Consider the following 14551-nt stretch of genomic DNA (forward strand, 5'->3'; position numbering starts at 1 on the left):
GAAAGCTGCCTTTCTGTTTGGAGGAAATGTTAGAGCGACCTTTCAGTTGATAAGTCGTTAAAAATTCAACTCGAAAACACACGAATATAATCCATAATCCAATATATTATTATGTATGATATATTGGCTTATTTGTTGTAGGTTCAAACACCCGTGAAAACATGCATTTCGGGAGAGAAATATATATAACAAGTTTTATTTGTTCACATCAGATGGTTATTACATGCATAAGCCAGACAGTTGACAAATAATTTTACACAATTTTATACCATAAATATTCACATACAATTACAACATGTAGACATTAATCTTCCTTGCTTACAAACATCTAGGTATTAGGATAATATGTAAAGAGGAAAACTACAGACTAAACATAATTACAATTAATAATTAATCTTTCATCTTATTAATTAGAGTATCTATGTCGACATAGGAGTTTTCAGTTTCTAGAATTTCGATTAATTTTGTTCGTAGAAGTAGAAAATGTTGGGAGAATCTTGTGATCTTGAACAAAGGTACCCTACCTCACAGCCATTGTTCTAGTGGTGACGAAAGAAACAATAAGCATCAAAGCATATAATTCCTTTTTAAATTGATCCAAATCCCGCCATACGTTAGCGTGTGGGGATGTCCTAAAAATAGTTCATTATTGTTGATTCATACCTCCGCTTTCAATGCCTTAATAATAATGTGTGAGTAAAAATGAAAACAAAAATGGAGACTGTCAGCTAAGTTTCGTGTTTATTCCCAAGTCTAAGGATCCGCTTTCAGAGGAAAAAAAACCAAACAAATTAAAACAAAGCAAAAGATAACTAACCACAAGATAAGCTAATCCTTCCTGATGGAGGTAACTATGAATGAACTGAACTATTGGTTTCATGATGACAAGGCTAAAAGAGAATCATACACAGCACTACAATCTGTTGAGCTTAAATTTACTTCAGAAATGGCAACTGCAATAAGTGCTCTAAATTCCAGCTCCTTTCCACTCATGTCTACCTAACGTTTCTTGCTTTTTACATATTTCATTGTGTGCTTCTGGCGTTAATTTATCCGAAAATCCACGATGAACAACATTCTCTATAAGACATGTAAGAATACATCTATTTACAATGAAAAAAGATTGAATGATCTTATCAGGAGTATGGGCTGCATAAAGTTCACGCCCCTGACAACTTGCAATTGAATGACGTACTTCGGGTGTATATTGCGATTCTTCCTATCCATAATAGTACATACAACTTGAGAAGTAATGTCTCAGACATGCAAAAAATACCAATTCCCAAGAGAGGCCTGACGGTTTCTGAGAATACAACAATGGTGCCTTTAGATACGCTGTTACTTACTGCCAAGGTGTTCATAGGGTAAGTTAATTCAAGATCTTTAAAATGAACCTGTTTATTAGAAGATAACTTTTTTATTAAATATGAGGAGGTTTTTAATATATTACAGTAAAGTTTTGTTTTGCCTAGGTGTTAAGAGGATATGTTTATTCAAAGATCTTTAAAATGAACTTTTTTATCAGAAGATGACTTTTTTTATTAAATATGAGGAGGTTGCCACTTATGAATAAAGGATGGATGCAGAAAGTTTCTAAACTCCTCACATCGTAGTACCGAGTGCCTGTGTCTCAAAAGTAAATATTAAATGTTTTAAAAGGCAGAAGAAACAGCAAAGTTATCAACGGACTTAAATTCTCCAGAAGTCACCGGATGTAACAATTTTCTCAAAATTATCATCACATTGCCAAGCGTTCGAACTTGGCCAAGTGATCCAATGATAGCTACCCACAATAAATGCTGAGTATATATACAGCTCCTTATGCCCTTCATGTCCCCATTTTCCAACACGTATCGCACCGTTTTCCGTCCCCCATTCTACGCATCTACTTGCAAGGATTGAGTTGTCTCCCTTGAGTTTTTCAAATGAACCAAAGGCTTTGGGAAAAACGTCGGTATCACCGGCAAAGAACCTGGCTACAGCTTCACCAGAGCTGTTCGCGGCCGTTTTGACATGAAACGTTCGTCCATGTTGCTGTTTATGGCAGTGGAATCTCAGCTGAGTGAAAGATATGCGGGATCTCAACTCTCTCATACCGTCAAGAGAGAGAACCATTCGGTTGCTGCTGTAACGACTGACTCCTGCATATGTTGTTTCAATATTCAAATAGGTGGGGGGCACAGTTCCCCCAGCAATAACGTTATAGACTAGGAGCCAGCCTCCTGCCAGAAATTAAAAAAGAAAATGTGAATCGCACTTATTGGGAGACCAGAAACAAGTCTGTTTTTCTTACAATAAAAAATGGGGGACTTCTAGTTATGCCTTTGCGCCACGGCGCAAAAGTATGGTCTTTCCCTCTACCTACCGGCTTTATCTATTTAAAGAAGATAATTTGGTAGAATGGTTTTGTTCCTTTGTTATCACCTCGGTGATTCCAGATAAAAACCCTGCTTAACCTCAAGCTGGAGCTTTTCTCTGTATTTCTGCTGTTACTTCTTTAAAAGAGTCTTAAACAATCCTGCTGGTTTGGCTCTAGCCTTTTGGCACTTTCACTTGAAATGCGGGCCAAACCTTATACTCCTCCCCTAAAACAGATGTTTTTGTTTGTCCGTAGCATTCTTTGAATGTTTTTTCTGTATTTAATTATTTTGCAGCAATTTTTTTCCTCAGGTTCAAACAGCACAAAGGTTACCTTTGCAGCCTTGCTCTTCTATGCACAGCCAAAATTACAGAAACCAGTTATTTACAATGCTTACCTCCATCAGTTGTCATGTCACAAAATACTTTTAAAGAACTTCCATTTTTCTCTGGGTCGATCCAGTACTCTCCGTCTTTTTGGAAGAAACTTGAGTCCCAGATGTCCTTACACGAATGACCAGGCTGATTGAAATATAAGCCTCTGGTAGCTGAAAAGGAAATGAGCTTTAATCTTAATGGGTTTATTAATCTTCACACACCGGTTAAGATGTTATGAATAGGGGAAAAAGCTAAACGCAAACTTGAACACGATTGTCCGCATGTATCTTCAGAAATGCGTTTTAAAAGGAGTTCCCAATTCGAAATTTACACCATCCTCATTGCACTTAATTTTCATGTATTTTGTTTGGCAACGTGTAAAGTAGAACTTTTCTAGAACAGTCTCACCACTTACGTGTTTCACAATGTTTTCCTTTGTATTCCGGATGACACTGGCCGCTTTTAGTTATTTGTTTTCGCCCGCGGGAAACATCCATGCAGGAGGCCTGATTAGTAAAACAGAAAGTTAAACGTTTTTCTTCCCGTTCTGCTATCGATTGTTTTTCAGAGTAAACAAAGCTTGTTTTCTCGTTATCAGTATTCAGACGCTCAATTTGCGTTTTCAAAAAGGACATTTGACGTTGCCCTTACATTCATGTCAACATTCAGAACATGCTATACAAGCAGAAAAGAAACCTTTTTGGTTCGCAGTGTGTTGCAAAATAGGAATTGCAAAAAATGAAAAACTCGCTCGGAGAAACGTTTGCCCGAGACTTTTAAGTGCTTGGTGTTCTGTTTACAAAGTGAACGCCTACTTATAAGCCAATAAAAATTGATTCTCTCAGTTTTCATTAGTATATAGCAGTAGTACCGAAACATTGTTTTTGGCGGTGAATAAGATAGGAAAGTTATCAACAAACCTGCTTAACCCAGAACCCACCTGAACAGAGCTATAGTATGTAGATCCTTTTTTCTTTTTAAAATGACCTGGCTTCATCTGCCGTGTTTTATTATTCAACTCACAGCTACGTTTTCCATTGCCTTCACCGGGATGAACATTGATCGACTTACAGCTGTTATTTCCCATACATTTTAACTGGCATTCAAACTCGTCCACAACAACATTTGTCTGGATAACATGACCCACCAAGGCATGGTCTGAAAGGCAAAAAACGTTCTCTCTAGTAACTACAGCTATAAAAAGAGAGTATACGAATCGGTTGGTTTTGGTTTTCTTTTTTTCGAAGTATTTACTCACCGACTTGAGTTTCAAAAACGCTTCCACAAAAGTCTTTGTTCGCCAGGACAAACGGGATTCCCAAAAGGATGTTAAGAGTAACAGTGGCAAACTGGGTTCGCCATAAAACAGCCATACTAAAATTGGCCGTTTTATCTTGTCGAGGTGGAGTTCCCTAGTTTTCTTGTTGCATATCAGCTTTCTTATATTTGCCTTCCTCTGTAAGCTGAGCGTCATTGACTCACAATTGAAATACTTATTGTCTACAATTCATGATTCCTTTTTATTCATCGCTTTATTGCTCTTCAGTTTGCTAAAAAATTTCTTTTGTTCGTTGTAGTAGTAGGAGAGTTTGTTTCTGCTCTTACCATTATCATTGATAATCTGATTCGCCAAATCAACAGGGTGGCTTTTGTTTTGAGGAATTTCCAATTAATGGATCGACTTTGCCCACGAAATACATCCACACAGGAAGCCTGACATAATTAATACAAAATAAAAGAAAATTGATTTTTTTACTTTATTTTTATTGACATGGCACGAGAGGACAAAAACTTATCCATTTCATCCTTTGAGTAACTTTTTTTCTCTTAATTAAGAAAGTGATCACGAATAGCCGTTCTAAATAATATACTCTTTTTAAACTAAAGAACTATTGGGAACGTTGATAGAGTTGCCGAGAACATACCAAAAACGTAATCAACTTGAGACTTAGGTGAACCTAATAATTTGCATCAGACTGCAAGCTTTTTGTGAACAGGTAACATCACCAACTCGTGCTTCAACACATTACTTTTGCAGAAACTTAACGGATATATAACGGCCTCGGGCAACATTTTCAAGACCTCAGTCACGGTTTTTCACCATAGGAATCGACCCTAATTCGGTAAATAATATATCTATTTTTTAAAAACCTAAGGAAATTCTTTCCGAAAGAACCCGAATGAAACGGAAAGATCCTCCATAAACTGATTTGTTAGCGAGTAAATGGTAGTTAAAATTAAGGTGATGCAAATTAAAGAGATAATAATTATCAGCTTGAGGTAGTGACCGGCGTCTTTGCGTAAAAAATACTGCCTAGCCGGAAAAACGAGGGATATTTATGAAAAATGGTAACGGAGTAGGGATGTACTCTGCGACTCACTAAAGCGTTACCGTTGCCCGTGGTCAGAGATAGGAAAATACTACTGACCGGGTAAAGAACCAATCAGATTGCGGGATTCGTTACCCTGCCCTCTGAAAAAAAAAATCGATGTCCTACGCGACTACGCGACTAGTCGAGAGCATTAAACAAGAATGCAATATAAACCTTTCAAAACCTTACGGAGCCTTATATGTGACACAGATGAACAGTGTTTTTCGCGCGCCTTGATTGGCTGGTGCGAAAGTGATTAATGAACAGCAAGAGTTTAATTTTCGACCATTTTCGCGGTATCTTGACAAAGACAAACTAATTCATTAGGCTCTGTGTGCTATGTACTAAAATAATTCTTCACTTCGGTGTCAGTGAAAGTGCTGGATGTTTACTTGGCCGTTTTGCCTCTCTAGCTCCACTTTGGTAAACAATTGTTAATCACTGTTTCAAAAAATTGATTTTAATGTACAGTCGAACCTCAATTATCCGGACCTCGATTATCCGGACTATTCGATTATCCGGACTTTTTTATCTGGTCCCAATTTTTACATGAATATTAATTAGTTGTGATCTTGAAAACTCAAAGTCGCAAAAAGCCCAATAATCCTTTCAAAAGACTGTTAAAACAGCGTATCATCCTGTGCGCTTTTCAAAATTCGAAAGTGCGACGAGACAAAGAAATATTCTGATGTGTTCAGCTGATATCTGATTGGCTCAAAAAATAGAAACTGTTATCTGGAGAGCTTAGAAAAAATGTAAGTTTTTGGTTAAATAGTATGATGAATTTAGATTTGTGTTATTTTTTCGAAGATACCTCGAGTAGGCGAAAATTCTCGATAACCGCAAGACGGTGTTACTTCTTATTCATCAATCTTCTCTCTTTTAAAGTCCAGAAAGATTACAATGTCCTCTGAGCGATGTCAGATTTAGTTGTCGTTTTCATAGCAATAATTTCCTCCGTGTTAACCTCCTCAAATATCATGGGGAATTCTGTCGTTTGTTGTATCATAAGGACGAATCGGGATATGAGGTCAGTGGCCTAACGAGAGTTATGTTAGTGAGTTAGAGCAGGACGTCTGTTTATTTGTAAGGCAAAGTTAAAGGAGAGGTCGTATTACGAGCCAGCAGGGTATTTCTAGCCGCAGTGTATCCTAGTTTAAGAGGCATGAGACGATTGGGAGTATGGCTACTCTACCTCCCTACCCTCTCTAAGTCCAGTCCATCTAAATCTACCACCCAGGCTACCACCCAGTAGTTACCCCTGTATACTCCTGGGTGGAGAGAGGCATTGTATAAAAGTGTCTACTTTTGAAGAATATTGACGTGCTTGTGAACAGAAAAAGGGTTAAGTTCGCTGTTGATATTGGTGTTGATGTCCCTGTTACTTATGATTTGGTTTGTAGCACTGAGCAAATAAGTTTTTATCTTTGAAGAGTAAACGAAGTGAATAGCGTGTTATTTCAGGTTAGTCCGTATAAGGAAGACACAAATTGAAAGTAAATTCTCATTCTCTCTTTTCTTTTTATTTGACACAAGCTGAAACAACTTTTATGGCGTTTCACTCAATCTAGCATTACATAAGAAATCAGCAAGCCACCGGCTGAATTAAAAGTCGATAAAATCACATGGTGACAAGAACTCTTCAATTTTCGATTTACAGTGTTTGATTAAGGTGTGGATGGGAGTCATGTTTTATTCAGGCCTCATCCTACTGGTCTTGCGGATGAATCTTTGCAGCCTGTCCAAAACACCAGACGGCGAATGCAATTCAGCGGCCGCACTTAAGGCATGCGCAAATGAGTCAATCTTGGCTGACCGTGCGCCCATTTTTCGTGTAAAATTTAAATAGGAAAACGTAAGTAACGACCATTGTGACCCAAAATTCCGTTCCTAGAGAACTGTAAAGGGAAATGAAAGTAGAGAACAGGAAAACTCAAGACTTTTCACACGCAAAGGTTATTTGCTCAGAGGTGTCTGGTTGTTTTAAACTCATAAAGGTTATAAGCTTTTAAGACACCGCGGCCCATTGTGAGACAACTTGGTCCTAGCAGCGTGAAAGCGTCTGCGCGTGCGCAGAAGTTTGACCGCTGTGTTGGTGAATGTAAACGTACTCCTATTTATAACACGCTATATTTCTTATTCAAAACATGAATGATGATCACCAGAGCAAACCAACATTGATCGCACACTATCAGTGATGCTATTTATATTTCTACTTGCTAAAATACCTAAACTTCATGCAGTGTCGAAAAACCAAAACCAAAATAATCACACCCAATAATCAGAACAAAGGTTAACTATTTAACTCCCAGACCAAATTTGTAATTCTCCTTACTGTCAACCATAGAATTCAACCATATAATTCTGGATGTCATGGAAATGGAGACAGTGCCCTAACATAATATTTGCTGCTTAAAAATTTGTTAAGTGTAACAAAATTAATGTCTTTTAATTTTTGTGATACCTTAACTTTTTAGTTAATATCAATTATCAATCTCGAATAAGCAGGTTATGTAAAATGGGAGACTTCTTGGAAACTCAATGAAAATAAAATCTGTAAATGAAAAAATGAAAAGAAAAAGTCTCCTTTAATTCTCTAGTCAACAGAGCAGGCGTAATATTGGGAACGAGTGCAATCTGCCATCTTTAATTTTCACAGAAATAAAAAGCTGGGGCGAGAAATATTGGGAACTAGTGCTCAGTGTCTTCTCGGTGAACATCCTACCTGCAATCTTTTATTTTAACAAAAACAAAAAAGTGGGGCGAGAAATAAATCGCTCCAAGGAGGTGCGTAATTTTACAAAAAAAGATTCCTTTTAAATTGATCCAAATCCCGTCATACGTTAGCATATGGGAAAGTCCTAAAAATAGTTTATTATTGTTGATTTAAAATTTCGCTTTCAATGCCTTAATAATAATGTGTGAGTAAAAATGAAAACATATATGGAAACTACGGTTAAGAATATATGAAAGTCATATATTTAAACTGCGGATAAAGACGTGAATGAAAGTGATCCTCGCAGTGATGTGCACTACTTAGGCAGTAGTGAAAATAAGGCCTGAAAAAAATTTCAGGCCTGTACGGGATTTGAACCCATGACCTCTGCGATACCGGTGCAGCGCTCTACCAACTGAGCTAACAAGCCAAGTGGGAGCTGGTCATGATGGTGGTTCTAAATAAACTCGTGAAGTGATGAATATACGGTTAAGAATATATGAAAGTCATATATTTGAACTGCGGATAAAGAAATGAATGAAAGTGATCCTCGCAGTGATGTGCACTACTTAGGCAGTAGTGCACCGGCATTTTGCAATGTTTTTGTTTTCCTCAGGTTCAAACACCACGAAGGTTAGCCTCTGTTCTATACACAGCCAATATAGCATAAACGAGTTATTTACAATGCTTACCTCCATCAGTTGTCATGTCACAAAATACTTTTAAGGAACTTCCATTTTTCTCAGGGTCGATCCAGTACTCCCCGTCTCCTTGAGAGTCCCCAGCTTCCAAAATGTGCTTGCACGACAAAGCAGGATGACGGGAAGACCAGCCAGGTATAGCTGCGAATTTAAATATGTTTTATTTTTTAGTGTCATGGTTCAGGGTCAATTGCCAAATAATTTCGAATGTCCTTACGGGAATAACCAGGCTGATTGTAATATAAGTCTCTGGTAGCTGAAAAGGAAATGAGATTTGATCTTGATGGGTTTATTAATCTTCACACACCAGCTAAGACGCTGGAAAAAGGGGATAAAGCTATGCGCAAACTTGAACATGACTGTCTGCATTTATCTTCAGAAATGGGTTTTAAAAGGAGTCCCCAATTGAAAATTTCCACCACCCTCATTGCAATTAATAGTCATGTATTTCGTTTAACAACGTCTAAAGAAAGACTTTTCTAGAACAGTCTCACCACCTACGTGTTTCACAATGTTTTCCTTTGTATCCTGGATGACACTGGCCGCTTTTAGTTGTTTGTTTTCGCCCGCAAGAAACATCCATGCAGGAGGCCTGAGCCTGATTAGTAAAACAGAAAGGTGAACTTTTTGCTTCCCGTTCGATCGTTCTTCAGAGTAAACAAAGCTTTTTTTCTCGTTTTCAGTATTCAGACGCTCAATGTGCGTTTTCAAAAAGGACATTTGACGTTACCCTCACACTCCTAACAACACCCAGAACACTCTATACAAGCAGGAAGGAAACCTTTTGATTCGCAGGTTGTTGCAAAACGGGAATTGCAAAATGATGAAGATAGTTAAGACTCGCTTGGAGAAACGTTTGCCCGAGATTTTTAACTGTCTGGTGTTCTGTTTACGAAGTGAACGCCTACTTGTAAGCCAATAACAATTGATTTAGCTCTCAAGAACTAAAACTGTTCTCGGCTTCGCCTCGAGCAACTCTTACGCTTTTCTCGGGAATGCATCTGTTTAATCATAATTAACAAATAGAGAAGCCTTGACTGTGCTCTCTTATGTTGTAGATCGCGCAGCGGCCGAAGCAAAAAAGAAGTAGGGAGAAAGAATCCTTAAAATTCCCCACACGTTATTTTCAATTTCCAAAAGTAGGGAGAAAGACTCCTTAAAATTTCCCACACACTACTTTCAATTTTCAAAAGTAGAGAGAAAGAATCCTTAAAACTTCCCTTCCCACACATTAATTTCAATTTTCAAAACAAAATTTATTGCCAAAACGAACAACAGTGTCGTTAGCATGCTCGGTGCTGTCATAAAGCACGCTACAATAAGCCAATAGGAATCCTTGTTATAATGGTCCAAATAATCAGATTGGTTGACAAGACTAAAGCTGTCAAAAATGTCAAACCATCCCAGTTCACAACCATCAAAGTTCACAATCTACAATAGTTTACAAACTCAAATAGTTGGGCAGGTCGAATTTACCACTTCTGCCTGAAGTTTTTCTCTATTGTTAGTCTGAAGTTAGTCTCTAATGCAGAAACTGAAACTGAAATGTTCAATAAAATCCGGCCAAGTTGTGGCTCATAAAAATACGTAAGCTTTTTTCCATAGCAATCAGAGAACAAACTGCTCAAGGCGTGTGTTTTATGAATTAACGATAGCCAAATTCACAGCAACATGAAGATTGCTTGGAATGACAGCGCCGTCAAACTCGGCTGCTGTGACTGCTGTGGCTGCTGTGGCTACCCACTCAATGCATCGGAAAGGATATCAGAGCAAGCTCTTAGTTGTTTACTCGAAGGGCGGGCGATGTAATTTCTGTGGCTTTCTTCACTACGATTACCGGAGATCGTCATGATGGTCTAGCCGCGATGGACCTCAGCATGATCGCAGTCGCTCTGGCACCTTCATGATTAGTATGAAATTTAACAGTTGTGCCAGTCTGGCTATGTTTTTCATCATTCCTGTTTTGTTCTGTTTTTTTTTTTTTAACGCGAAACTTTATATACTATACGAGTGTTAACTGGGATGGATTTTTATTACCGTACATAGGCTTGCAATCTAACTGAGTAAGAAAACCTTCAAAACTCGGTCTGTTCATTTTTGTCTCTGCTTGCGTTGTAATAACGTAAATGACGGCGTTTGGCATGTTTACAAACCTTTGTTTGGTTCTTCGGTTGCTACTTGCCGGCTCGTTTGTTCCGAAATTTCACTTTCAATTAACGAAAACAAGCAAGTGAGAAGTCCGAGAAATGGTCGGACATAATGCAATTTGGCAGATGGCGTGACAGCTTTAGCTCAGCTCTGTACTCTGGAAGAGCACGTTATTTCAACCAATGACAACACGCTCTTTTCCAGTTAATTTTTTTAGTCTTTTTTAGTGCTTTTGAGGGCTTGTTTTCCTCTCTTTTTTAGAAAAAGCGTTTGTTTTCTTTTTTTCATAAAACAAAATTGCGATCCTAGTTATGTTTGTTTTTCTTTTTTGAAGGAGTTAGCAAACTTCTCAAAATATTCACATTTCGAAAGCAACCTTAATGGTTGGAATCGTCCAAAGTATTTGATTGGCTAATGAGAGAACAGTTGTCAATCACAAAGTGAACCTTACCCATCATGTCAATTCCAATTGGCTTTTGGAGTAGAGACCCATCAAGTTCGTTTTATAATTGAATTAAAAAATTAACAAAACTTCATTTCTCTTGTCCGGTGGCATGGAATCCAGCCAAGTTGTGGCTCACGAAAACGTACACTTTTTTGGTAAACAATTACGAAACAAAAGGCTAAAAACTTGCGGATGGGAAATGCAGCAAGATTGACCGAACTTGCGACAAGTGGGAAGATCTGAAAGCTGCCTTTCTGATTGGAGGAAATGTTAGAGCGACCTTTCAGTTGATAAGTCGTTAAAAATTCAACTTGACGACATACCAATATAATCCATAATCCAATATATCATTATGTATGATATATTGGCTTATTTGTTGTAGGTTCAAACACCCGTGAAAACATGCATTTCGAAGTAGAAAATGTCGGGAGAATCTTGTGCTCTTGGACAAAGGTACCCTACCTCACAGCCATTGTTCTAGTGTAGTGACGATAGAAACAATAAGCATCAAAGTACACAATTCATTTTTGAATTGATCCAAATCCCGCCATACGTTAGCATGTGGGGAAGTCCTAAAAATAGTTCATTATTGTTGATTTAAACTTCCGCTTTCAATGCCATAATAATAATGTGTGAGTAAAAATGAAAACAAAAATGGAAACTGTCAGCTAAGTTTCGTGTTTATTCCCAAGTCTAAGGATCCGCTTTCAGAGGAAAAAATTAACAAACAAAGTTGAAAATATATATCAACAAGATAAACTCATCCCTCTAGATGGAGATAACTATGAATGAACTGAATAGTTGGTTTCATGATCACAAGGCTAAAAAAGTTTTATACACAGTACTTCAATCTGTTGAGCTTAAATTTACTTCGGAAAATGGCAACTGCACCAAGTGCTCTAAATTCCAGCTCCTTTCCACTCATGTCTACCTAATGTTTCTTGCTTTTTCAATACTTCATTGTGCACTTCTTGGCTTTAATTTATCTGAAAATCCGCGATGAACAGCAACATTTTCTACGAGACATGTAGGAATACACCTATTTACAATAAAAAAAAGATTGAATGATCTTTTCAGGACTCGCATGGAAGGGTAATTTGACTGATAAATTGTTATTTAATACTAACAATGAAACGCTTCAACCCTGATTGGTCAATGATCGATACAAAATGTGTTATAGTATGCCGACTTATTGTTATAATGGCAAAACCAACATAAAGTACACGCATATAAAGTACACGCCCCTGACAACTTGAGTGACGTGCTTCAGGTGTGTATTGCGATTCTTCCTATCCATAATAACACAAAAAAGTTGAGAAATAATGTCTAAGATATGCAGAAAATACCAATTCCCAAGAGAGGCCCGATGGTTGCCTTCAGATACGCTGTTACTAAGATATTACATTAAAGTTTTGTTTTGTCAAGTTGTTAAGATGATGAGTTGATTCAAAGATCTTTAAAATTAACTCGTTCATCAGAAGATGACTTGTACATTAGATTTGAGAAGGTCACCAATTACGGATAAAGAACGGATTTTCGACAGGCGCAAAAATCTTAAGCTAACAGTTCGAGATGCTCTAATCTTAATGTATCTTCGTTTGCTCCTTCAACGCCAGTTACGGGGTTTCCACTAAAGAGTCGCAAAGCGTTGCATTAATTAACGGACATAAATCTTCCAAAAGTCGCCGCGCGTCAAATTGTTCCGATAGTCATCACATTCCCATCTGCCATGGCCTGGCCACGTGGCCCAATGATGGTAATATGCAATGAATGCTGAGTATATATACAGCTCCTTATTCCCTTCATGTCCCCATTTTCCAACATGAAACACGCCGTTTTCCTTCCCCCATTCAACGCATTTACTTGCAAGGACTGAGTTGTCTCCCTTAAGTTTCTCAAATGAGCCACAGGCTTTGGGAAAAACGTCGGTATCACCGCCGAAAAACCCGACTACAGCTTCACCAGAGCTGTTCGCAGCCGTTTTGACATGAAACGTTCGTCCATGTTGCCGTTTACGGCAGTGGAATCTCAGCTGAGTGAAAGACATGCGGGATCTCAGCTCTCGCATACCGTCAGGAGAGAGAACCATTCTGTTGCTGCTGTAGCGACTGACTCCTGCATATGTCTCTTCAATATTCAAATTGGTGGGGGGCACAGTTCCTCCAGCAATAACGTTATAGATTAGGAGCCAGCCTCCTGCCAAATATTAAAAAAAAAATGTGAACCGCGTTTCTTCGGAGACCGGAAACAGCTCTTCCACGACTCACTGTTGTTTTCACAGTAAAAAATGGGCTACTTCTAGGTATGTCTTTGCGCCACGGCGCAAAGGCACGGTCTCTCCCTCCACCTACCGGCCTTATCGATTTAAAGAAGAAAAGATAGTAGAATGGTTTTGTTCGCTTGTTATAACCTCAACGGCTCCAGATTGAAACCATGCTTTAACCACAAACTGGAGTTTTTCGCTGTTTTTCAGCTCCTGCTACTCTGAAGGAGTCTTAAAAAAATCCTGCTGGTTTGGTTCCAGCCTTTTGGAACTTTCACTTGAAATGCAGGCCACGCCTTAAACTCCTACCCTAAAACAGACGTTTTTGTTTGTCTTCTTTTGTCTGTAGCATTCTTTCAATGTTTTTTCTGTATTTAATCATTTTTCAGTATGTTTTGGTTTTTTTTTTATTCCTTCTCAGGTTTAAATACCACAAGTGTTTACCTCTGCAGCCTTGCTGTTCAATACACAGTCAAAATTGCGGAAAAGAGTTATTTGCAGTGCTTACCTCCATCAGTTGTCATGTCACAAAATACTTTTAAAGAACTTCCATTTTTCTCAGGGTCGATCCAGTACTCTCCGTCTCCTTTTGAGTCTCCAGCTTCCAAAATCTGCTTGCAGGACAGAGCAGGATGACGGGAAGACCAGCCAGGTACAGCTGCGAATTTAAATATGTGTTTATTTTTTAGTGTCATGGTTCAGGATCAATTGCCAAATAATTTGGCTTTGTAGAATAGTTGGGCTATGTTTTTATCCATATGGACCATCTTGGTCGCGGATGGCTGTTCTTGGTCAGCAGAGTAATATAGACATGGAGGATGTGAGATATTTAGGACCATTTACTTATGCAGTCAAACGTAAATTTCTTCTTGGTGTAGCTGTACCGAATGAGATGTGAATCACGACACACCCGTGTATGTGTTTCTGTCTGTTTCTGTTTTTTCACTCGCAGGTACAATAAAAAACTTGCATGGTAAGGGCTTATGGAAGTTGAAAACATGGAGTGTTTCTCACGTGTTAGGCAGCCTTTCCCTTTGCGTCCTGGATGACAATGGCCGGAGTTTTTCGCTGCTTTCTCATCGTGAAAAACTTCAATGCAGGAAATCTACGTTGAAAAAGATTCGGAACATATTATACCGGTCAAATCTAATTATTAAACGTCTCTAAATA

At 38.3% G+C, this 14551-nt stretch overlaps 2 protein-coding genes across 2 annotated transcripts; both read right to left on the reverse strand.

The window, feature by feature from the left end:
- Positions 1 to 1689: 1689 nt before the first annotated feature.
- On the reverse strand, positions 1690 to 4109 carry LOC131791066 (uncharacterized). Its single transcript, XM_059108383.2, has 5 exons — positions 3995 to 4109; positions 3677 to 3894; positions 3152 to 3242; positions 2757 to 2906; positions 1690 to 2222 (listed from the first exon to the last, which is right to left on the reverse strand). The coding sequence occupies exons 1-5, from the start codon at positions 4107 to 4109 to the stop codon at positions 1690 to 1692; spliced, it is 1107 nt and encodes a 368-aa protein (XP_058964366.2).
- Positions 4110 to 12486: 8377 nt separating this feature from the next.
- On the reverse strand, positions 12487 to 14013 carry LOC131791011 (uncharacterized). The gene is made up of 2 exons (XM_059108313.2): positions 13890 to 14013; positions 12487 to 13314 (listed from the first exon to the last, which is right to left on the reverse strand). Exons 1-2 carry the CDS (start codon positions 13903 to 13905, stop codon positions 12776 to 12778), a joined length of 555 nt encoding a protein of 184 aa, XP_058964296.2. The 5' UTR covers positions 13906 to 14013; the 3' UTR covers positions 12487 to 12775.
- Between the last annotated feature and the right edge of the window lie 538 nt (positions 14014 to 14551).

Source organism: Pocillopora verrucosa, chromosome 8 (assembly GCF_036669915.1).
Source record: "Pocillopora verrucosa isolate sample1 chromosome 8, ASM3666991v2, whole genome shotgun sequence".
NCBI lineage: Eukaryota > Metazoa > Cnidaria > Anthozoa > Scleractinia > Pocilloporidae > Pocillopora > Pocillopora verrucosa.

What these genes read in the sequence shown, in the direction of transcription:
- LOC131791066 (XM_059108383.2), bottom strand. Translation starts at nt 4,109, where the DNA reads ATGGCTGTTTTATGGCGAACCCAGTTTGCCACTGTTACTCTTAACATC. An exon ending in CGTTTTTGAAACTCAAGTCG is followed by an intron (nt 3,895 to 3,994) that starts GTGAGTAAATAC and finishes TTTGCCTTTCAG; the next exon opens with ACCATGCCTTGGTGGGTCAT. An exon ending in AGGAAAACATTGTGAAACAC is followed by an intron (nt 2,907 to 3,151) that starts GTAAGTGGTGAG and finishes TTTCCTTTTCAG; the next exon opens with CTACCAGAGGCTTATATTTC.